Source organism: Erinaceus europaeus, chromosome 11 (genome assembly GCF_950295315.1).
Source record: "Erinaceus europaeus chromosome 11, mEriEur2.1, whole genome shotgun sequence".
Taxonomy (NCBI): domain Eukaryota; kingdom Metazoa; phylum Chordata; class Mammalia; order Eulipotyphla; family Erinaceidae; genus Erinaceus; species Erinaceus europaeus.
This window is the reverse complement of record NC_080172.1, coordinates 15,195,064-15,218,941: the sequence shown is the minus strand read 5'-3', so window position 1 is coordinate 15,218,941 and position 23,878 is coordinate 15,195,064. Positions and strand designations below refer to the sequence as shown.

The following is a 23,878-nucleotide window of genomic DNA, read 5'->3' as shown; positions in this document are numbered from 1 at the left end:
TTTAAAATTCTTCTTAGAGTTCAATAAAAAATAGCTTAGCATTCTGAAGTTAGTACAAATTATATGTAGCACAAGTTGACTAAAATTGGCTACATGTAACTAGCACCCCAATTAAACTTTTTTTTTATTATTTTGCCTCTAGTCACTGGGGCTTGGTGCTGCCACATGAATCCACTGCTCTCTGTCTCCACATGAAGGGGAGACAGAGAGGGAGAGAGAAAGATAGATACCTGCAGACCTGCTTCATCACTTGTAAAGCAACCCACACACACACACACACAAACCACAGGTGGGAGCCAGGGGCTCAAACTGGGATCTTTGAGTAGGTCCTTGCTCTCACTATGTACCCTTAACCCAGTGTACCACCACCTGACCCCCAAGAAACATTTTCTGTACTCCAAAGGTGGCCCCCCCCACCAGAGAAGAGGCAATTGTATTTTTAGAAACAATTTCACAACGTTCACCAATAATATCATTATGTAGGATATTCTTAATATCTGAATTGAATCTTTAGATTGTAATTACCACTCATATAAATATCTCTGTGCCTTTTTCCCTTAGACCAAATATGAAGCTCTCATTGAAACCCAAGTTCAAATATCACTTCCTCCATAAAAGCTTCCTAGAACATCACAGAAAATTTAGTCTTGTTTATAGTGATACAGTTTGCAAGTAGTCTATTTCTTCATTTATCATACCAAACTATAGTTTGATATAGTTTATATGAGTATCCACTGTTCTAGAGTCTGAGTATCTCATTAACAAAAGGCATTAACTTCAACTTTTGTTTTGTCTTCTACGCCTTAAACTACATTTTAAATCGCATGTTAATGAACGTCTCAATATTTTTCACACTGTTTCTTCTGCCACAGACACCTGCTAAATTTTCCAGAAAGAATATTTTAGTAAATTGCATTCTATAAAACAAAGTGAGGCAGAATATATTATCCAGATGTTTTAAAATTTGACCAACTTAAGGCTCCTATATAAAAAAAAAAAATCCCTACAGCACAGTATATCTTATTCAAGCAGATAAAATAAGACTGGCCAATTTTATGGACATATACATCAAGCACACACTAACTTATAATTAAACACATCATGGCAAGGAGCAACTTTTTCTCTTCTAATGATGAAATGAAGTTTGTTCTCTGGAGAAGGTGTTCACAGACTATGTTCTCCCTTTTTACAGCCTCGTTACTTTTTTACTTCTCTTCTTCCCTCAGATCCATTCCCTACAAAAAGTTCATTCAACTAAGTCTAGGTTAAACTTTATGTATGCATTCTGCTCATGGAATGTAAAGGAAGAAACATGAATGTTTCATCAAAGTTGAAGATACCAGCGCTCTCCTACCTGTGTGCCCAAACTGGCTGCCATCATGTGAGTCAAAAGTTTAGCTGCCAACATGGAAGACGTGGCACAGAAGATGTGGGAAAGAACAGCCAGGCAAAGACCTGTGGGGACAAAAATGGACACGTGTGGTTTTATAATTTGTGAACAGATACATAATGGTATAGCCAACATCGTTAGAAAAGTTGAAACACATAGGATTCTGCTACATGGCGCAGTATTGCTGAGAATAATTAAACTGTAATTTTAATCTGCTATGTTTTGCATGATATTTAAAGTCTTTATACTTGCCAATTAAATCCAAAGGGTAACTTTAAATTTTCAAATATCTACATATATTCTTCCCAGAAAATCACAAATTAAGCATATTAATAACTTCTCTAGGCATTTAGTTTTCTAGGTTTCCACTAGACAAATGTTCCTATTTAAGAAAAGAATCAAATTCCAATTAATGTTCTGAGAGCAGGTGGTATGGTTAAGTACAGATACTTAAAGGGGTAAATAGGACTTTTAGGACATAAAACTGTAAATGATACTACTAAAACTTAGGTTCAGAAATTACCACTTTTCATTTACTAGGAATAGTTGTGGGGTGGGGGTAGATAGTGCAATGGTTATACAAGGAGATTCTCATAGCTGAGGTCCCAAAGTCCCAGGTTCAATCCCCCACACCACCATAAATCAGAGCTGAGCAGTGCTCTGGTAAAATAATAATAATAATAATAATAATAATAATAATAATAATAATAAATGGAACTGTCATGTAATTATAACAGCTATAAGTATGAATTTTAAAAGAAACCTTACATTACTGAGTGCCAAAACCAGAAATGAAATATGTTCTTTCCCCATGAGATGACTATTAGTCTAAACATCTATATGTACTTTTTCAATAAAATGTTTTACTTCATTCTTGTCTGCAGAAAGAATCTGGTAACAATTGGTATGTGTATTGCTGTTCTACCATGTACTTGCATGTATTTTGTTTTTAAGATTACCAATACCTGTTTGAAAACCAGGAGTTGCTACACTCATATAACATTTCATTTTCTCACTGTCTTCTCAGAATATATGGAAAATAAAAACTTTTAAAGAAGTTTGTCACATTTGAAAAATACCCACATAAGTTCTATGACTAATTTTCTGTACAAAAATTCCTCTCAAAATTCCTTTTTTGAAAAGCTTTCAATATGTTTAAGTTTTAACATGGAAGGTAGGTCAAGGCTTTTGGCCAAGAAATTTGGAGTGGTCCACTTATAAGAAGATGATCACAGAATGTTCTGGGGTAAGTGTGCAGGTCCTTCGGCGGTTTCTAAAATTCACAATAACCTAGAAATTGTAACTGTGCCTGCCTTTACTTAGAGATTATCTATAACATGGGAGGGGGGTCAGTAGTGCACCAGATTAAGTGCACATAGTGCAAAGTTAAAGGACCCATGGGAGGACTCGTTTTGAGCATCCTGCTTGTCACTGTTACCGTGCCAGATGCCAGGAGCCTGAGGGTGCTTCTTCCCGAGCATGTGCTCTCTGGGTTGGAAAGAACTTGACCAGAGCCAGCCTAGGCTGCTGCATGGGATAGGGATCAGGAACTAGTGCTGGGCTAGCGTTGCAGGAGAGAGAGGACTCCGGGACTCCCGGAGCAGGAATGCAATCCAATGTTTTTAATCAGAAAAGAAGATTCTTTTATACGTGTCAAGAAGGAAGTAGTAGGGTGGAAAACAGGATGTGACTAGGAGAGAATGCGAACCAGTGGGGATCTAACCAGTGGGAATTAAACCAATGCCCTGAAGGCAGGTCGGGTCTCAGGTAAAACAGTGATTATGTAAATAGACCACAGCATTAAGCAATGGAGCAGGGGAACCTGGTGTGATGGGTAGAAACAGAAGCAGAATTAGCCAAAGGAGAAATGATGACCAACAGCACCTGGCTCACCTGCAGGGGGTTGCTTCACAAGTGATGAAACAGGTCAGCAGTTGACTATCTTTCTCTCTCCTTCTCTATTTTCCCCTCCCCACCCAAGTTCTCTCTTTCCTATCCTATTTTTAAAAAAGAAAAAAATGGCCTACAGTAGCAGTGGATTCATAGTGCAGGCACCGAGCTCCAGAGATAACCCTGGAGGCAAAAGAAAAAAAAATGAGAGAGAGAGGGGAAATTATCTATAACCACTGTCCTTATAACCAAGAACATTAGGCTAGTGCTCCAAACACATTCAGTTTGCTCTGATGAAGAGAGCTAGCTTAAAGTTTAAGGGTGTGTGTGTGTGTGTGCATGTGCGTGTGCGTGTGTAATATACTGACTTAAAAGTAGGGCCCTGCATGGTTTTGCAGTCATTATAGAGCACATGATTACAAATATGTGTTTCACTATAAATTTATTGTGGTAGATAATGGTGGTACAAGAGATTACTGTTGGGCAACACTAACTATATATAAGTGGACAGTTTGTTCTAATTCACAAAAGCTTATTCATAGCTTTTTCCCCCGAATTCAGTAATTCTCCATCATTCTCTCACTTCATGACATAAACTTAGTACAGCGAAGCTTGAACGGCTCAGGAATATTTAATTAAACATAATAAGCATCAAATTAAAATGTTAGCATAACACCTGGTGGCAGTACAGGATTTAAAGCTAGTGGCAGCAAAATGAGCTATTGTTAGATTGTCTTAGCCTTTAACTGTAAGATATGATGGTTATCTAGATGTATAAAAATGGTGCTAAAAACTTGCAGTAGAGTTACTTTAGCCACCTCTGCATGGGAAAGCTTCACAAGTAGTGAAGTAGTGTTGCAAGTGTCTCTCTCTTCTTTTTTTTTTTTTTTCTCCAAGGTTATGGCTGGGGCTCAGTGCCAAGAATATGAATCCACCACTCCTAGTGGCTATTTTCTCCATTTCATTGGGCAGGACAGAAGGAAACTGAGGACAGAAGATAGAAAGGGAGAAAGACAGACACCTGCAGACATGCTTCATCACTTGTGAAGACCCCCCCCCCCCGGAGGTGAGGAGCTGTATCCTTGTGGTTAGTACAGTATGTGCTTAACTGGTACACTGCTACCTGGCCCTTCCGTAACCCTTTCCATGTTCCCTTGCCTCGGGATTTCTCTCATCTCTATCAAACACATAGTAAATAAAAAATAAAATAAAAATAAATAAAATACCATAATCTCAACCAGCCTTGGGAAAGATATTGAATACCTTAGATAGGAAGAAACAAGTGCTTATAGGTACTAAGTATCTAGTTAAGTATTGATTTTTAATTTATTATCTGAAACTGAATAACTGCATTTAGCATCCATAATAGAAATTAAAATTCAATATTTATAAAGTCTTTAACAATATGCTGTCTATAGGAAACCCACCTAACACAACAAGACAAAAACAGGATCAAAGTGAAATAAGAGAAAACTATCATACATGCCAATGGCCCACAAAAAAGGGCAGGAACAGCTATTCTCATATCTGACACGATAGACTTTAAAATAAACAAAATTTAAAAAGATAGGGATGGGCACTACTTAATGTTCAGTGGATCAGTCAATCAAGAGGACTTAACAATCATTAACATCTATGCACCTTATGAGAAGCCATCTAAATACATCAAATATCTAATGAAAGAACTACAGCAATATATTAACAACAACACAGTCATAGTAGTGGACTTCAACACCCCACTCTCTCATCTTGACAGATCTTTCAGGAAGAAAATCAATAAAGACATGAGGGAGCTAAATGAGGAGATAGATAAACTAGAACTATTGGACATTTTCAGAGTCATTCATACCAAGAAACTGGAATAAACATTTTACTAAAGTCCACATGGGTCATTCTCAAGGATAGACCATATGTTAGGCCACAAAGACAGCATCAGCAAATTCAAGAGCATTGAAATCATCCCAAGCATCTTCTCAGACCACAGTGGAATTAAACTAACACTTAACAATCAACAAAAGATTAGTAAGAGTCCCAAAATGTGGAAGCTCAACAGTACACTACTTAACAACTACTGGGTCAAAAAGGAAACAAAGGAAGAAATCAACATGTTTTGAGAATTCAATGAAAATGAAGACACAAGCTATCAAAATATTTGGAACACAGCTAAGGCAGTACTGAGAGGGAAGTTCATAGCCATACAAACACACATTAGGAAACAAGAAAAAGCACAAATAAACAGCCTGATTGCACATCTTAAAGACCTAGAGGAAAAGGACAAAGGAACCCTAAAGCAACCAGAAGGACAGAAATCACTAAAGTTAGGGCAGAAATCAGTAACACTGAAAATAAGAAAGCCATACAAAAGATCAACGAAAGTAAATATTGATTCTTCGAAGGAGTGAACAAAATCGACAAACCTTTAGCCAAACTCACAAAACAAAAAAGGGAGAAGACCAAATAAATTGGATCGTAAATGAAAGAGGAGATATCACAACAGACACCACAGAAATTCAACATATCATGTAAGACTTCTATGAACACCTATATGCCACCAAACTAGAGAATCTGAAAGAAATGGACAAGTTCCTAGTTACCTATGAACTTCCAAAATTAAGTAAAGAGGAAGTAGACAGCATGATCAGGTCCAACACAGCTAATGAAATTGAAACAGTTATCAAAAACCTTCCCAAAAATAAAAGTCCTGGACCAGATGGTTTTACAAATGAATTCTATAAAACCTTCAAAGAAGAACTAATACCTCTATTTTTAAAAGTCTTTCAGAAGATTGAAGACAGTGGAATACTCCCTTCAGCTTCTATGAAGCCAACATCACTCTGATACCAAAAGCAGACAGGGACACAACCGAAAAAGAAAACTACAGACCAATACCTCTGATCAACACAGATGCTAAAATATTGAACAAAATTCTTGCCAACGGGATACAGCAGTATATTAATAAGATTGTTCATCATGACCAAGTAGGGTTTATCCCAGGCATGCAAGGTTGGTTTAATATACGGTAAATCAATCAATGTGATCCACCACATCAATAAAAGCAAGACCAAAAACCACATGGTCATATCAACAGATGCAGAGAAAGCCTTTGACAAAATACAACATCCCTTTATGATCAAAACACTACAAGCAATAGGAATAGATGGAAAATTCCTGAAGATAGTGGAGTCTATATATAGCAAACCTACAGCCAACATCATACTCAATGGTGAAAAACTGGAAGCATTTCCACTCAGATCAGGTACTAGACAGGGCTGCCCACTATCACCACTACTATTCAACATAGTGTTGGAAGTTCTTGCCATAGCAATCAGGCAAGGAATTAAAGGCATACAAATTGGAAGAAAAGTCAAACTCTCCCTATTTGCAGATGACATGATAATATACATAGAAAAACTTAAGGAATCCAGCAAGAAGTTTTGGAAATCATAGTAAGGTGTCAGGCTACAAAATCAACATTCAAAAGTCAGTGGCATTCCCCTATGCAAACACTAAGATAGAAGAAGTTGAAATCCAGAAATCAATTCCTTTTACTACAGCAACAAAAACAATAAAATAACTAGGAATAAACCTCACCAAAGAAGTGAAAGACTTGTATACTGAAAATTGTAAGTCACTACTCAAGAAAATTGAAAATGACACAAAGAAGTGGAAAGATATTCCATGTTCATGGGTTGGAAGAATTAACATCATCAAAATGAATATACTACCCAGAGCCATATACAAATTTAATGCTATCCCCATCAACATCCCAAACACATTTTAGGAGAATAGAATAAATGCTACAAATGTTTATCTGGAACCAGAAAAGACCTAGAATTGCCAAAACAATCTTAAGAAGAAAGAACAGAACTGGAGGCATCACACTCCCAGATCTCAAACTGTCTTATAGGGCCATTGTCATCAAAACTTCTTGGTACTGAAACATGAATAGACACACTGACCAGTGGAATAGAATTGAGAGTCCAGAAGTAAGCCCCCACACCTATGGACATCTAATCTTTGACAAAGGGGCCCAGTCTATTAAGTGGGGAAAGCAGAGTCTCTTCAGCAAATGGTGCTGGAAAAAATGGGTTGAAACATGAAGAAGAGGGAGTCCGGCGGTAGCGCAGTGGGTTAAGCGCATGTGGTGCAAAGCGCAAGGACCGGCGGAAGGATCCTGGTTCGAGCCCCCGGCTCCCCACCTGCAGGGGAGTGGCTTCACAGGCGGTGAAGCAGGTCTGCAGGTCTCTATCTTTCTCTCCTCCTATCTGCCTTCCCCTCCTCTCTCCATTTCTCTCTGTCCTATCCAACAACAACTACCAATAGCAACAACAATAATAGTAACTACAACAATAAAGCAAGGGCAGCAAAAGGAAATAAATACTAAAAAAAAGAAAAGAAAAGAAACATGAAGAAGAATAAAATTAAACCACTATTTTTCACCAAATACAAAAGTAAATTCCAAGTGGATCAAAGACTTGGATGTTAGACCAGAAACTATCAGATACTTAGAGGAGAATATTGGCAGAACTCTTCTCCCCATAAATTTTAAAGACATCTTTAATGAAATGAATACAATTACAAAGAAAACTAAGGCAAGCATTAACCCATGGGACTACATCAAATTAAAAAGCTTCTGCACAGCAAAAGAAACCACTACCCAAACCAAGAGACCCCTCACAGAATGGGAGAAGATCTCTATATGCCATACATCAGACAAGAGGCTAATAACCAAAATGTATAAAGAGCTTGCCAAAATCAACAACAAGAAAATAAATAAACCCATCCAAAAATGGGGAGAGCACATGGACAAAATATTCACCACAGAAGAGATCCCACAAGGCCGAGAAACACATGAAAAAATGCTCCACGTCTCTGATTGTCAGAGAAATGTAAATAAAGACAACAACAAGATACCACTTCACTCCTATGAGAATGTCATACATCAGAAAAGGTAATAGCAGCAAATGCTGGAGAACTGCTGGTGGGAATGTAAACTAGTCCAACTCCTGTGGTAAGCAGTCTGGAGAACTCTCGGAAAGCTAGATCCCTATGATCCTGTAATTCTTCTCCTCGGGATATATCCTAAGGAACTCAACACACCCATCCAAAAAGATCTGTGTACACATATGTTCTTGGCAGCACAATTTGTAATAGCCAAAACATGGAAGCAACCCAGGTGTCCAACAACAGATGCGTGGCTGAGCAAGTTGTGATATATATACACAATGGAATACTGCTCAGCTATTAAAAATGGTGACTTCACTGTTTTCAGCCAACCTTGGATGTACCTTGAAAAATTCATGTTAAGTGAAGTAAGTCAGAAACAGAAGGATGAGTAGGGGATGATCTCACTCTCATGCAGGAGTTGAAAATAAAATCAGAAGAGAAAACACAAGTAGAACCTGAACTGGAATCGGTGTATTGCACCAAAACAAAAAACTTTGGGGTGAGTGGGTGGGGAGAATACAGGTCCAAAAAGGATGACAGAGGACCTAGTTGGAGTTGTATTGTTATATGGAAAACTGGGAAATGTTATGCATGTACAAACTATTGTACTTACTGTTGAATGTAAAACATTAATTCGCCAATAAAGAAATTAAAGAAAAATTAAATAATTAAATAAAATAACACTGATATTCTCTGATAAGAGAATTTTAAAAACCAGGGGCTGGGTGGTGGCTCACCTGATTAAACACACATGCTACAATGCACAAGAGACCCAGGTTTGAGCCCCCAGTCCCCACCTGAACAGGGAAAGCTTTGCAAGTGGTGAAGCAGTCCTGCGGGTGTCTCTCTCTCTCTCCCTCTACCTTCTCAATACTTACATATGTATATAAATAAGTAAATATTTCTATCCTATGACATGTCATTAGATTGGAATGCTCTTTCCAAATTATTAATGGTGGGGGTCGGGCAGTAGAGCACCAGGTTAAAAGAACAAGGGTCCCAGTTCAAGCCCCCAGCTCCCCACCTGCAGAGGAGTCAGTTTACAAGCAGTGAAGCAGGTCTGCAGGTGTCTGTCTTTCTCTCCCCTTCTCTACCTTCCTTTCCTCTCTCCATTTCTCTCTGTCCTATCCAATAAAAAAAAAAAAAAATGGACTCCAGCAGCAGTGGATTCATAGCACCAGCACTGAGTCCCAGCGATTACTCTGGATACACACACAGAAAAATAAATAAATAAATACATAAACACATAAATAAAATAGTAATAATTAAATTAAATTAGTTTTGTAAAAAAGGACCAAATCACTGAAGGTTGCCTTCACAAGGCAAATCTGCATCTTCCCACTAAAATCAGAATACTTATCAGCTCTCTGATCTTTCTTCAAACTGTATCTAAGTTGTCTAAAAACACACCAAAATAAAAACCAGCTGCCAACACCTCAGTAAGTCAGTTACAGCCTTTTTAATTCAGTATTTTTCCCATCTAGTGCTAGCTGTAGCTGTCACTCTTTCTACATTATTGATTCTATTCTTCTTTTTAATATTTATTTATTTACTTCCTTTTGTTGCCTTTGTTGTTTTATTATTGTAATTATTATTGTTGTTGTTATTGATGTTGTCATTGTTGGATAGGACAGAGAGAAAGGGAGAGAGGAGGGGAAGACAGAGAGGGGGAGAGAAAGACAGACACCTGCAGACCTGCTTCACCGCTTGTGAAGCGACTCCCCTGAAAGTGGGGAGCTGTGGGCTCAAACCCGGATCTTTACACAGGTCCTTGCACTTTGCACCACCTGCGCTTAACCCGCTATGCTACTGCCTGACTCACTGATTCTATTCTTATGACTTCCTCCTCTGCAAGGGGCATTTTGGTCTGGTAAAGTTTTCTACAGTTGAACAAAAGTCATTAAGAAACACCTCAGAGATAAACCAGAAAGAGAAAGACGAGTATGAAAGATCCCACTCCTACACAGAAACTGAGAAAGAACAGAGAAATGCAAAGTAGAATTTGACTGTGTTTGGAGTATTGCACCAAAGTAAAAAAACTCAGGGTGGGGGCAGGGGGAAGTAGAGTTTCAGCTCCACTGTAGGGGGGGTTGGGACACAGACCTTTGGTGGTAGATCGTGTTAATAGACACACCTACTAACCTACAGTCTTATAAATCACTATTTAATCAGTATGAGAGGGGAAAAATAGATCAAATGTCTCAAGCTTTTTAATGCAGACTTCAGTTCTGAGTATATATTCCTTCAATCTAAGCACTCAAGGTGTCAAATTAGTTACCTGACTGAATTTTAAGACTGGGCTTTATTGTTAATGCATTTCTATAACTTCTTGAAATCTTAAATCACCTATAATCTTAGACCAAGGATACCAGAAATAACCAGCCTTGTCAGTATCTAAGATATAGTTATTTTTAAGTAGCATTAAATAGCATAAATCATGGTAAGGTCTTGTATTCTAACCATGGGATTTTCAGGTAAACCAAGTTCCCAAATAACTTGGTTATAATAATAGGTATCTATTGTCTTCTTAAATTCCAAGACAACCTTCATAAATCTATAGGTTCTAAGGAACCTTCATAAATCTATAAACCCCATATTTCTCTCATTCCTGGAACTTCTGGGGCTTTGCTGGTTTTCCTTCATACTTCTCTTAATCGATACCATTTGTTACTGCATCTGTTGATCTCAACCAAATCAATGCAACCAGTACCACCTTAACATGTTTCACTTCAGACTGTGTTCAGAGATGCCAGGCATGGGATGTCAACCCTCCAATTCAATTACTCTGGTGAGACTTTTCCTAGCTCATAGGATTCCTTAATTCCATTTCGGGTGGCACACTTGCTAACAAAGTTACAGAACCTAGATATAGACCAGGGCCCATGAGATATGGCACATGTGCCCACAGATCCACAAGTTGGGGAAAAATATATACCTTAATGTAAAAGTGAGCAACAGTCTAGTGACTCAATAAGTGCAACAAGTAGAATGACCTAAAACAGACACCATAAAGTACTTAATCAAATAGTATCTATTTAGACCTAGATACCCTCCTCATCTACTTCCTATTTCACTTCCCTCAATCACTCTAAGTCTAACCCTGCCAGACAAAGTAAAGACTACAAAAGCTGGATAAGGGCAAGAGACCAGCACACTTTAATGATGGATCTTTGGTCACTACCAGGCCAGCCCATCATCTGGGGCCTTAGTCAAAGAATCCTAGCATTCCCATGTAGATATGATGGACCTAGACCTCCAACAGATCCCTCTCACAACCATCTCTTGTCATCTTTATCAGGAACAACATTATTAACCCTCCTGTGGATCTCCAGGGGACCTTGCCCTCAGTGGAGAACAACAGTGGTAAAAAACTGCCACACTCTCCGAAGGGAGGCTGGGTCAGTATACTCTGCCATTCAAGAAAGACTGGACGGGAGTCGGGCTGTAGCGCAGCGGGTTAAGCGCACGTGGCGCAAAGCGCAAAGACCAGCAGAAGGATCCCGGTTCAAGCCCCTGGCTCCCCACCTTCAGGGGAGTCCCTTCACAGGTGGTGAAGCTGGTCTGCAGGTGTCTGTCTTTCTCTCCCCCTCTCTGTCTTCCCCTCCTCTCGATTTCTGTCTGTCCTATCCAACAACAACGACATCAATAATAACTACAACAATAAAAAAACAACAAGGGCAACAAAAGGGAATAAATAAACATATTTTAAAAAAAAGAAAGAAAGAAAGACTGGACGTGAAATGAGTGCAGCCTAGAATGTTCCTCGCTATAACCATGGAATGTGAGCTCAGACCGAGAGGGATGAAGAGGTTACACAGGCTCCTGTGCTAAATACGAAGAGTAATGGACCTTAGATCAGACAGATGGGATCTATAGTTAATGGTATTTACATACTTTTCCCATATTTACGAACTACTCTATGTTCTGATCTAGTTTCTAGTCCTATCCTCAACTCTGACACCATCTTCCCAGACAATAAATACTCCTAGCCCACCTACACGCTAGCTGTCAGGCTCAGGCAAAAATTAGTAAAGTCATGGGCCCATTAGAATATACCAAAAATAGATTTCCACACTCCTTCCAACTGAAGACTTGAAATTTCATCTTCTATATTTTTACCTTTAGGTTCCTGATTATTAAACAAATTGTTCTGCTTTATATCTTAATGCTTTTCATCCAAATGGCACATGCTACGATGATCCCAACCTGACTTTCGTGGGCAGACGACCTCACCAGTGTGTCCTGGAGACCCACCTACCCAAAGCCCTACCCCACTAAGGAAAAATAAAAACAGGCTGGGGATATGGATCAACCTGTCAATGCTCATGTCCAACAGAGAAACAATTACAGGAGTCAGACCTTCCACCTTCTGCTCCCCATACTCCCAGAGGGATAATGAAAAGGGAAAACTTAATAATAGGATAATGAATAGGGATACTAATGAATAGGATAATGACTAGGGAAGCTTCCAATGGAGAGGAGGGGATATGGTGGTAGGAATTGTATGAAATCATACCCCTCTTATCACTAATTAAAAAAAAAAAGATACAAACTGGCACAGCCCCTTTGGAAGACTGTATGGACAGACCTTTAACAAATTAAAATAGAATTATCTTATGATCCAGCAATTCCATTTTTGGGCATTCATCCACTAGACACTCAAGTATTAATTGGAAGACAAATGCACCCCTATGTTCACAGCTGCATTATTCACAGTAGCCAAAGAGTGGAAGTAACAGAAATGCCCATCAACAAATGATTGGCTTAAGAATATTCCACGGCCTAACCAACGCAACGATTGCCAAATCAACATGCTTCACCTCAGACTGTGTCCAGAGACTTCACATGTGGAATGACAACCCTTCAGCTTCATTACTCAGGTGAGACCTTTCCTTTTATAGTACACTCTAATTTCATCTCAGGTAGTTCACTTTCTAACAAAGTCCCAAAACCTAGATATACACCAGTTTCTGTGAGAGAGAGCTTATGTTCACACATATCCATAAACTACTGCAAAATATATACCTGAAAGCAGAAGTACACTAGAGTTTGCAGTGAGTACCTCCCTAACACTTCCTCTCCACTATTCCAAGCTTTGGGTCCATGATTGCTCAACAATTTGTTTGGCTTCGTATGTTAACTCTCTTTTCAATCACCAGGTTCCAGATGCCATCAGGATGCTAGCCGGGCTTCCCTGGATTGAAGACCCCACCAATGTGTCCTGGAGCTCAGCTTCCCCAGAGACACACCCTACTAGGGAAAGAGAGAGGCAGACTGGGAGTATGGACTGACCAGTGAACGCCCATGTTCAGCGGGGAAGCAATTACAGAAGCCAGACCTTCTACCTTCTGCAACCCTCAATGACCCTGGGTCCATGCTCCTAGAGGGCTAGAGAATGGGAAAGCTATCAGGGGAGGGGGTGGGATATGGAGATTGGGTGGTGGGAATTGTGTGGAGCTGTACCCCTCCTACCCTATGGTTTTGTTAATTAATCCTTTCTTAAATAAAAAATAAATTTAAAAAAAAAGAATATTCCATGGAATATTACTCTGTGGTCAAAAAATGATATTGTGTCCTTTGGGGGCAAAATGGATAGAACCAGAGATGATTATGCTTACTGAAATAAGTAAAGAGATGAAAGACCACTACCAAATGGTTTTGTTCATATGTGGAATCTAGAGATCTAATTTACATGAACTTTCCAAAAAAAAAAATCCAAACAAAACAGAAGCAAGCAAACTGTTTGTAAGGTAGTTATCATCACTAGGCAGGAAGATGTGGATATGGAACTTTGGTGACCGGTGTGGTATGAAACTATACACTGTAGTCTTATAATCTTGTAACAAAACACTAATAACAGATGAAAAAATGATTGAAAAATGAATTGGGGTGGATATGAGAAAGATGGTTTAAGTAATTCCTGGTTTCTCACTCATATAATCAATGCAGTCAACAGAGTAGCTCTGTAGTTATTCAAAGTTAAGTTGTAGGTAAATAGTTTGACAGAAGTTATAATTCACTTTTTATTTTACTGCCTGAAACTGGACCTCAATATAGAAAGTGAAAGGCAATTTACTTTTTAACACAAATATCAAACATATTCAGAGATCTTGGGCTATAGAATACAAATCATCCCAGAGGGGGTAGAGATTTCAAATTTTAATGAAAATATATTTTGGGAGGCCAGGTGGTAGCACACCTGGTTGAGTACACATGTTACAATATGCAAGAACCCACCTGTAGGGGGAAAGCTTTGTAAGTGGTAAAGCAGTATTGCAGGTGTCTGTCTGTCTATCTCCCTCCTTATCTCCCCCTTCCCTCTCCATTTCTGGCTGTCTCTATCCAATAAATAAAGATAATAAAAAAATTTACACACTTTAAAAAATACACTTTATATATAATCTCAAGAATTACTAAAAATTAACCTCAAAAATTATTAATGCTGCCCCTAAATTTTAACACTATGAAATATATACCTTACTGATATATAAATATATATACACATACATGTGTATATATCTCTACTATCTAGTATCTATCTCACACTGTACATTTCACACCGTATAATTTCAAACTATGCCTTATGCTTCAGTATATTTTGAGTATAAAGCTTGCCCTCCATGAATATCTGTTATATGAGCTAATGGATAAAACACAAGCAAAGTTTTATTTTCTTCTCATGCTGATGAACTATGACATAGCTTCACCAGGCACATGTATAAAGACAACGATAAAACAAATTTGTATTCTCAGAGAGATTTAAAAAATTATTGACTCAAAAAGTACTGCAACTGACCTGAGATGCATATAAATCCAGAAGAGAAAAAGGCTTCATTGTATGAAGACAAGTTATCAGTTTGGGCGTAGACAGCGTGCAGGGACATGTATGAGCAGGCACAATCCACATAGTCTGAAGTGTCCTCAACCACCTTGCAAAACTGACTGTTGGACAACCAGCTAGGGCAAAAACACAGTCACCATTACTCCTTTTTCATCAATACTTAAGGTGTTAAGATAACTTTTAAAGAAAAAGAATAACTAACTTAAGGGTTATTTACTTAGGACTTAAGCAGATGGCATTTTTAAGAACAAACAAGGGAGAGAACATCCAGTCCATGACATGATATAACAGATCCCACAAAACACCTTCGGAAGCAACCTCAGTACCAACCAAATCTGCAAAAACATTGCATTCCTGTCAAAGAAGCTGTTCCCCAATGCAGAGCAGCACCAATACCTATTTAAGATAAAGTATGAGCACACAATGGTTTTCAATAGAAATCTCTCTTTCCTGTCACCCAAAACTCCACAAAGAGGGGCAGGTTGAAAGCTTACTCAGTGGCACAATACCTGCCTTGAATAAATGAGGCTCGGCGTGCGATCCCAGGTACCAAGTGAAAGCAGCAACAACAAAATGAATAGAACATCATGATGGCAGAGCAGTGCCTTCTCTGTGTATGTTTATCTGTCTGATGTCTATCTCTGACTCTCTCGTTTATATATTCAAGAGGGGCAAGGCAGTGGCACACATGGTTAAGAGCACATAATAAGACGCCAAGGGTCTGGGTTTGAGCTTCTACTTCCCACGTGTAGGGGTGACACTTCACAAGCAGTGAAGCAGGTCTGCAGGTATCTATCTTTCTCTCTCCCTCTTTCTCCTCCTCCACTCTAAATTTCTCTCTGTCCTATCCAATAAAATGGAAAAAAATGGCCACCAGGAGCAGTGGATTCATAGTGCTGGCTTTGAGCCTATGATAACCCTGGAGGCAATAAAAAAAAAAAGTGTTCTAGAAGGTGTCTCACAGTAGGTGAATGCATAGACTCAATTAAGTACACATGGCATGAAGCAGACCAGTGTAAAAATCCCGGTTGGAGCCCCCAGCTCCCTATTTTCAGGGGGGTCCATTCACGGGTAGTGAAGCAGGTCTACAGGTGTCTATCTTTCTCTCCCCCTCTCTCAGTTTCTCTCTGTCCTGTTCAATAACAACAGCAATGGCAACAATAACAATAAAAACAACAAGGGCAACAAAATGGGAAAAATGGCCTCCAGGAGCAGTGGATTCATAGTGCAGTACTGAGCCTCAGCAATAAACCTGGAGGCAAAGAAAGAAGAGGAGGGGAGGGGAGGGGAGAGAAGGGGAAGGGAGGGGAGGGGAGGGGAGAGAAAACAGCCAAGAGGTGTATAGTATTTCTTTACCTCCCTATCTTGATTTCACGATGTCTTATATTATCAAACACATGCATATTCAAATGTTCCTTCCTCATTGATTTGAATTTCAAATTCAAATATATATATATATGCTTAAACAGGTCTTTTCAAGTATTTGCTGGTTACTTCAGCAGAAAAACTTTGTTTTGGTAATAACAAGCTGCCAGAAAAGTCATGAAGTACTTTTCTATGCAAAAATGCATCATGTCTTTTCTGACAACCATAGCAAAGAGCACCACATGCCAAATCTTCTAAGCATTCCCCAAGGATTACTGGTTGAACTTCTTTTGATGTCTCTTCATGCCCCTATTTTGCTAAAGACAAAAATTTCTTAACTCCAACTGTAGTTTCAAACTTGAAACATTCATTATTAACTACACATTGAGAATTTCAGAGTATCTGGATGCTAGGTTTGACATCTGTCTTCAGGGATCAGAAATTTCAAAGGAGAAAAAAAGCTTTTTGTTTTCCCACAAAGAAAGAAACCAGAAATTTGGTGCTTGGAGGATGGACAAACGGTTATACAACTGAAAGGCTAAGCCTATTTAGACTTTCAGCTTGTGTAGCTAAAAGTCAGTAATAAACAAAACCTAGTGAGTGACTTGGATATTAGGCAGTTTTAGACAGAACTGAAAACAGAATAGTATTCACCTAGCTCCCAGCAAGAGACCTACTAAGAAACCTGATGCCTTAAATTAAGGAGTTTCAAATGTTTTACTTTTCTTCATTTCCTGTGCATGGCTTTAATTCCAAAGTGTGCCCTATCGATTTAATCTGGGGCCCATATTCAGCCCATTTTAAGACTAGGAGCCCATGTGACCTCTGCATCCCTGTAGATCTGAGCTCACTCTCTGTGGTCATGAGTAGGATCGTTCTAAGCTGCCCCAATTTCAGGACCAAGGTGTGCCATAGAATTATAAATTGTTACTAATTCTTCCACTCAAGGAGTTATCAGTTTGAGAACCACAAATCAAAATGGAAGGTGTAAAAAAAGGATTTGCATTTCCTTCTCAATAAGTTAACCTACTGGTTAGGAAAGTTTATCTACTCAATAAGTTAACCTACTGGTACAGGAAAGTTTATCTCAACTAGGCAGAATTCCAGCTAAATTCCATCAAAGTACTAATAAACACAGAAGTAAGTAATGTATTAAGCATGGGAGTACCATGGACAGCACCAAAATGAATATTCCATGGATGGTTGAGCAGTGATTTGGTTAAATTCTCTCTAGTTTTACATCTCTTTTCTGTGTGTATGTATGTACGTACACGTACACACACACACACACACGAATAAAAATAAATATATGGAGCAGATAGTTCACTCAGTGGGATTATGTCTGTGAGAAGAAGACCCCACTCCATTCCCCAGCACCACCTAACAAGGAATTACTTGTAAGTACCTTGAAGCTGCCTGATTCCAGAGAAGACACAGAGATGTCTGGGGAACAATTCTTGTTTCAACAGTATAAATCCTGTAGCGAACCTCATCACTGTCAGTCAGGGGTTGGGAACTTTTACCTCTCACACTCAAAGAGAAAACCTAAAAACAATGCCCAAAAAAAAAGCTTTTCAACTGTATGTCTTAATTCAACCTCCCATTCTCCACTGTGTCTCATTTTCTCTAGTCACATCAGTCATTTCCTTACTGCCATTACTAATTGCTAGCTTACCCAACAACACATGGCTTGCCAATGGAAATCTTCTATTTCCAGTTCAGGTTATGAGCAATCTAACATTCGCTTTGACTGTAACTATCTGAATTCTGCATGAGTGGTATATGTAACTCAAATTCTCAAAAGCCATTATCTTTATACTTTCATATAAATATTAACAAAAATAAAATAGTTCCAACTATTTTAAGACTAATTATTCTACAAATGGCCCACAATGACAGGTAGTTGTTTCATAATTAACTTACTGTGTACATATGTAACATCATAAATGATCAAGTGAATGCATTTCTAAATATATCTAAGCAACAATGGGCTTCCAACCACATTCTTCTCTGAGTGAGAGATTACCTTATTTTTCAGGGCAGGAAGGTTATTTCCAGCTATAAACCATTGCTGGCTGCTGTACTCTGTAAATTGGACTGATTCACATTTATTCTTTCCATCCACAATTTCTGCATCTGGAACATCCAATAACCGTTCTGGGATTTGAATATAATCACCTTCTTTTCCTTCAAATTTATGCCCATTGATTTGCTGAGGATACCAGTGAAGAGCCAGTATAGATAAATATGGGCAACTGTCAAGGAGAGTTTTGCTTCTATGACAGAAAAGCAATGGCGCTGCTATAATGGCATGTATCTGTATAGAATATCCACTATGTTAATTAAAATGCATTGCACTTTGTGCATATCCATGACACTACTAACCCAGAAGCAACAGAGTGTATTTTCAGTTATTTTTACAACTAATCATGACTATTTTTTGCACATAACTTCCTATATCCTCCTGCATGAGATTATTTGTAACCTAAAACATGGTTTCTTTTTGGGGGAGTCCAATATTGGATACAGCCTAATGGCCATAAAATGTTCTTTTCTAATGGCCATAAAAAGAGTGTAAAACGTGCTTTCTTCTGAGAGCTATCAGTTCTATCAAGGATTCCATTACCTTGGCATAATGACACCAACATCACAATAACTCTCTACTGAACTCTGACACCAGTGTACCTGATTTGGAGCCACTCCATGACTTGTGAATGACTATATTCTCCTCAGCATTTTAACTCCCTATATCCATCCTCTCCCACTGTGCTCCCTTTGATCAATTCCAAAATGCACATCATATTCAGACTGTACATGAGGAGGGGGAAAATCCATATTAACATATGTTGCTCTCGAGTTACACCCCGAGATAAAACTCTGGGAAACTGTGGAGCTGTAAAGTTGTTTTACTATATAGCAAGTAGTCAAAAAATTTCTTCTGACCACATGGGATGGTAGTCATCAGGGTCTATAAGGTCAAACAGGTAGAAAATGAAGTCCAAGCCTCATCATGAACCTTTGGAAAATTATCTAGGGTTCTCTAACTTCAGTTTCTATACCTATACATAAGGATAATAAGAGTTCCAACCCTACCCACTAATATTCTCTACATACTCTTCTATAAAGATAATATAACACAACTATTTTTTTGTTATCGTTGTTACCAGTGGTTCGCAAGGAATTCTTGCCTATGGGATTGATTCCACTGCTCCGGGGGGGGGGGGGGGTTATGTCTCCCTCTTTTTTTGTATTAGGAGAAGATACAGAAAGGGAGAAATCCAGAGAGATAAGGGGAGACATCACAGCTCTGCACTATCACATCACCACATGAAGTTTTCCCTCTGCCTGGTGCACCCTTGTGGGAGCCAAAGCTTCAAACCTGGCCCTTCTGCATGGCAAAATGTATGTCCTACATGCAGTTTTTAGTAAGGATTAAACTACTTGAATTTCCAATACATTACACGGTTTTACATATGAAAAAGACATTTTCATATTGTTCAATGCAATATATTTTTAGGATTAGAACACAGACATATTATTTTTATCATTATAATATCTCTTGAGCTCTCTTGTAAAATATTTATATCTGGATTGACCATCTCTTTAAATTCATATGTCCTATGATCTAAGAACTGAAGGTAAAGATTTACATGTCCAGCTGACATTCTGATTAGTTTAGGAAAGAGTACATAAAGGGTCCCATAAGGAAAGAACAGTTTTTTTTTAATAATTTATTTCTTTATTGGGGAATTAATGCTTTCCATTCAACAGTAAATACAATAGTTTGAACATGCATAACATTCCCCAGATTCCCATTTAACAATACAACCACCACTATTTCATTCATCATTTTTCATGGACCTGTATTATGCCAGATCAGTTGAAGTTCAACAATATTCTGAAAACTATCACCAAACTGAATCATAACTGCTGGAGCAAAGTACAAATAAAAGCATGAAAATCAACTATCTTTTTCAACTCAGAATGTCATATGTGAGCAAACAATAAGATTTTTTAAGAATCTACATGACAAGAGAAATTACTATCGTTGAGAATAAGTTAATGTTTCTTGATGTACTTTCTAAGTTTTCTCCAAATACTTACCTTTGCCCATGAGGTACAATGCATTGGTTGTGTAATCCTTAGGTCATCAAAATGTCAATGTACATTACAGACTACTTCGTAAACTGTGAAGGAATATATGTCAGGTACCACTATCTATTTAAAAAACAAAAAACAACTTACTTTTCACCAGGAGAGCCACAGGTAACATCAGTCAGTAGAGAAAAGGCAAAATTTTCAGTTACTTCAGTAAAGTGACTGAATCCCCTAGTATCCTTTCGTTTGGGGCTAATAAGAGTACAAAGAATGTCATAGAAAAGACTGCGGCTTTCTATACTGAATGCTTGATTTCTTCCTTCAACAGTTATCTAGGGGGAAAAAAAAATCCATGTATGAAAAAATCTCTTTTCAAAAACATAAATTGTTTAAGTGATGATGGTATAACACATGTTCTTAACTGACATCATTACCAACATAAAAAGACATCTTTTGAACAATTTTTTAAAAAACTGTGATAAAAATGCTATTGCCAAGTATTCCATTTGCATTTTAAAAAGCATAAGTATAATTTCAATCATAAAAATGTATAAATATATCAGATTTAGTAACTAGGTAAATTCCCAAATGTTTGCATGGATCACTGAATTTTAATCAGCTGCAATAATTTAACATCATAAGTAAAAAAATAATCTTACTTTTATATTACCCAAGAGTTTACTTCTTAGGCCAAACATCTAATAAATACAAGACTATCTGTCTGTAATATAAGTAAGCATATTCTTGATTATCTGTTAATGAACAGAAGCAACCACATGTCTAAATGTCTAAAACATCAGATCCTGGTACTCTTCCCTGTATCAGGAATTTTATATTTTCCTACGTTACATGCTGAAGTATTTGTTTTTTGAGGGAAAAGGAAAGAGAATCTAGGGGAAAAAAATGACTTCTCTTGTTTCCTTGCCAGAATGACAGATACCACATCTCGATTTTCTGACTCAGCTTCGGTGTGAAGCCATTTAACTGCTATTCCACCAGACTCTTTTATGCCTGAGAAATTCCCATTAACTATGAAAATCCAAATTAGTCATCATTTTTCTGTGATTTCTACACTGCACACTACCTGTGGTGTATATAGTTGCTTAAAAAGAAAAAGAAAGCTTTTATCTCTAAGGCTGTAGCTTGTTTCACAGTAGTGAAAGTAGTAGAAGAAAGAGTATCAGAAACATCTGGTTGATTACAAATATTATTTAAGGAAAAATCTCAAAAATAATCTTTAAAATCAAGGAAAATGCTAGCAAAGAAATCAGTTTGAAAAAAATCAGAACTCTTATTACAAATGTACTTTGTAATAAAATGTCAGAAATTAATAGTGCAGTTTAAGAATTAGAGACTAATCTACAAATTCTAAAGCAAGCAACTTTTGATTCAAATTCAAGGACAATAGAAACTTAATTTTATTAAAGCATACACACACACACAGCTAAAAAATCACCATTCTAGTCCTTTTTTTAAAAGACATTTCTTTTTTTTTTCCTGTTTATTTATTTAAGAGGACAGAAAAATTTAGAGATGGGGTTGTGAAAAAGAAGAGGGAAAGGGAGGAGGAGGGAGAAAAGGAGGAGGGAGCTAGATAGGTAGATTAGATTAGATTAGATTAGATTAGATTAGATTAGATTAGGACCTGAAACTCTGCTTCACTTTTCCTGAAGTTTCCACCAAGTGGGTACTACGGGGATTGAGCCCAGGTCCTTGTGCATGGTAACCTGTGTACTCAACCAAGTGTGCCACCACCCAGCCCTTAACCTTCCAGTTCTAAGGTACTGTACTTAATACCTTTCCTTAATCGTCACAACAGTCCTGCCAGTACTATTGCTAATTTATCAGGTACTGATGTTATTTTGTTTTGTTTCCATATAGGAAAAATGAAGCAGGAAAATAATGTCGAACTTATCCCAGGGCACAAAGACAGTGAATGGCCAAAGCCTTTAGTCTCTTGATAGCCACCTTGTCCTGACACAGAACACCCTGAATCCCTCTAACTTGTCCTGCCTGAATTAACACAGAATATGGCCTGCAGACAAGTCAGCCACACAGAAGACAAATCCAGGCAGAAAAATGAAAAGCCAAGTCTAAATAATTATTAGTAGCATTACAAAATAAATCATATAACCTATAGAAGAAACTCTGTATGCAACAGGCCAAGAGAGAGAGAAAGCAGCAAAAAAAACAATTATCAAATAAAGGAAAATTATTGTCCCTATGACAATCTTTATTAGAATAAACAAACAAGTAAATGCAGTCAAACTCAAGGTTAATTTAGATCCCACTAAAATCCTGTCTATATTTCCTCCCTAATTTGAGGCCAGACTCCATAAACCTAATACCAGTTTGGATACAACAAATGACATTCAAAGCTTTAACAACTGGGAGAAAGTCTAAACTTTGTAGGTAAAGAAGGGGCAAAAGCTGGAAAAGGGCAAGAGACTGGCTAACCTAATGGTTGCCTTTTGATCACTGTCGGGCCACCCCATCATCAGGGGCCACAGTGAGGGAATCCTTGAATTCCCCCAAAGATACAATGGTCCTAAGACTTTCTAAAAGACCCTTCTCTTCACCATCACTGTTTACTTCTATCAGGAATCAGCCTGGAGCCATTAGTTAAAAAGAAAGGGGGAATTGTTGGTATGCTTCTAATTCTGCTTCTAAAAACCACTTCTGCTTCACTGGTTTAATCCCCCCTGCTTAACACTGTATTCTATTTACATAACCACTGTTAACTAAGCACCGGCATGCCTGCAAGGCACTGGTTTAATCCCCACTAGTTCATGATGTCTTTTTGCTCCACACCCTCTCATAGTACACCCTGATTTGCACCAGTCACTTTTCACTCCACCCTCTCTACAACACATCCTGTTTACACCCTACTTGGCAAGTATGTTAGTTTTAGTTTAGCTTAGTTTGGCTTAGATTGTGTTGCATTCTACATGAATAAAGAGATACTGCATACAGCTCAACCATGAGTCCCTGGTCATGTCTCCCGCTCATGAAGCCAGCCCAGAAAAAACGACATAATGGTGCCCTGAACAGGGACAAGAATCTCAGCTGCACACACATGCAACAGACCAAAGAAGATCAGATAAGTAAAGCCACAATGGCCTTCTTTTCTGCTTGTGAAGAGGTTTCCAAAGGCCTCTGCCCTTTCTTCATGAGACTGTTTCTCTGTTTCTAGAACATTTCTCTCTGGGCCACACACTGCTTTCCGCTCACCGCCCACCCGCAGGAGCTGGCTCGCAGGGCATTCAGCGCGGGCTCCCTCCACACTGCTCGGCCACTGGGAGCAGGGCAGCAGACATGGCGGGCAGGGGTGCAGCCCATCCTGGCCA

General features: G+C 38.3%; 1 protein-coding gene across 1 annotated transcript in view; it reads right to left on the bottom strand.

Moving 5' to 3' along the window:
- ADGRV1 (adhesion G protein-coupled receptor V1) overlaps nt 1-23,878 on the bottom strand; it is a 561,037-nt gene that overhangs the window by 285,724 nt on the left and 251,435 nt on the right. The window contains exons 79-83 of the mRNA XM_016186350.2: nt 20,679-20,863; nt 18,460-18,709; nt 17,839-17,978; nt 15,024-15,184; nt 1,355-1,455 (exon numbers count right to left, since the gene is read on the bottom strand). Coding sequence (XP_016041836.2) covers nt 1,355-1,455; nt 15,024-15,184; nt 17,839-17,978; nt 18,460-18,709; nt 20,679-20,863 — 837 coding nt within the window. The remainder of the gene's footprint in view (nt 1-1,354; nt 1,456-15,023; nt 15,185-17,838; nt 17,979-18,459; nt 18,710-20,678; nt 20,864-23,878) is intronic.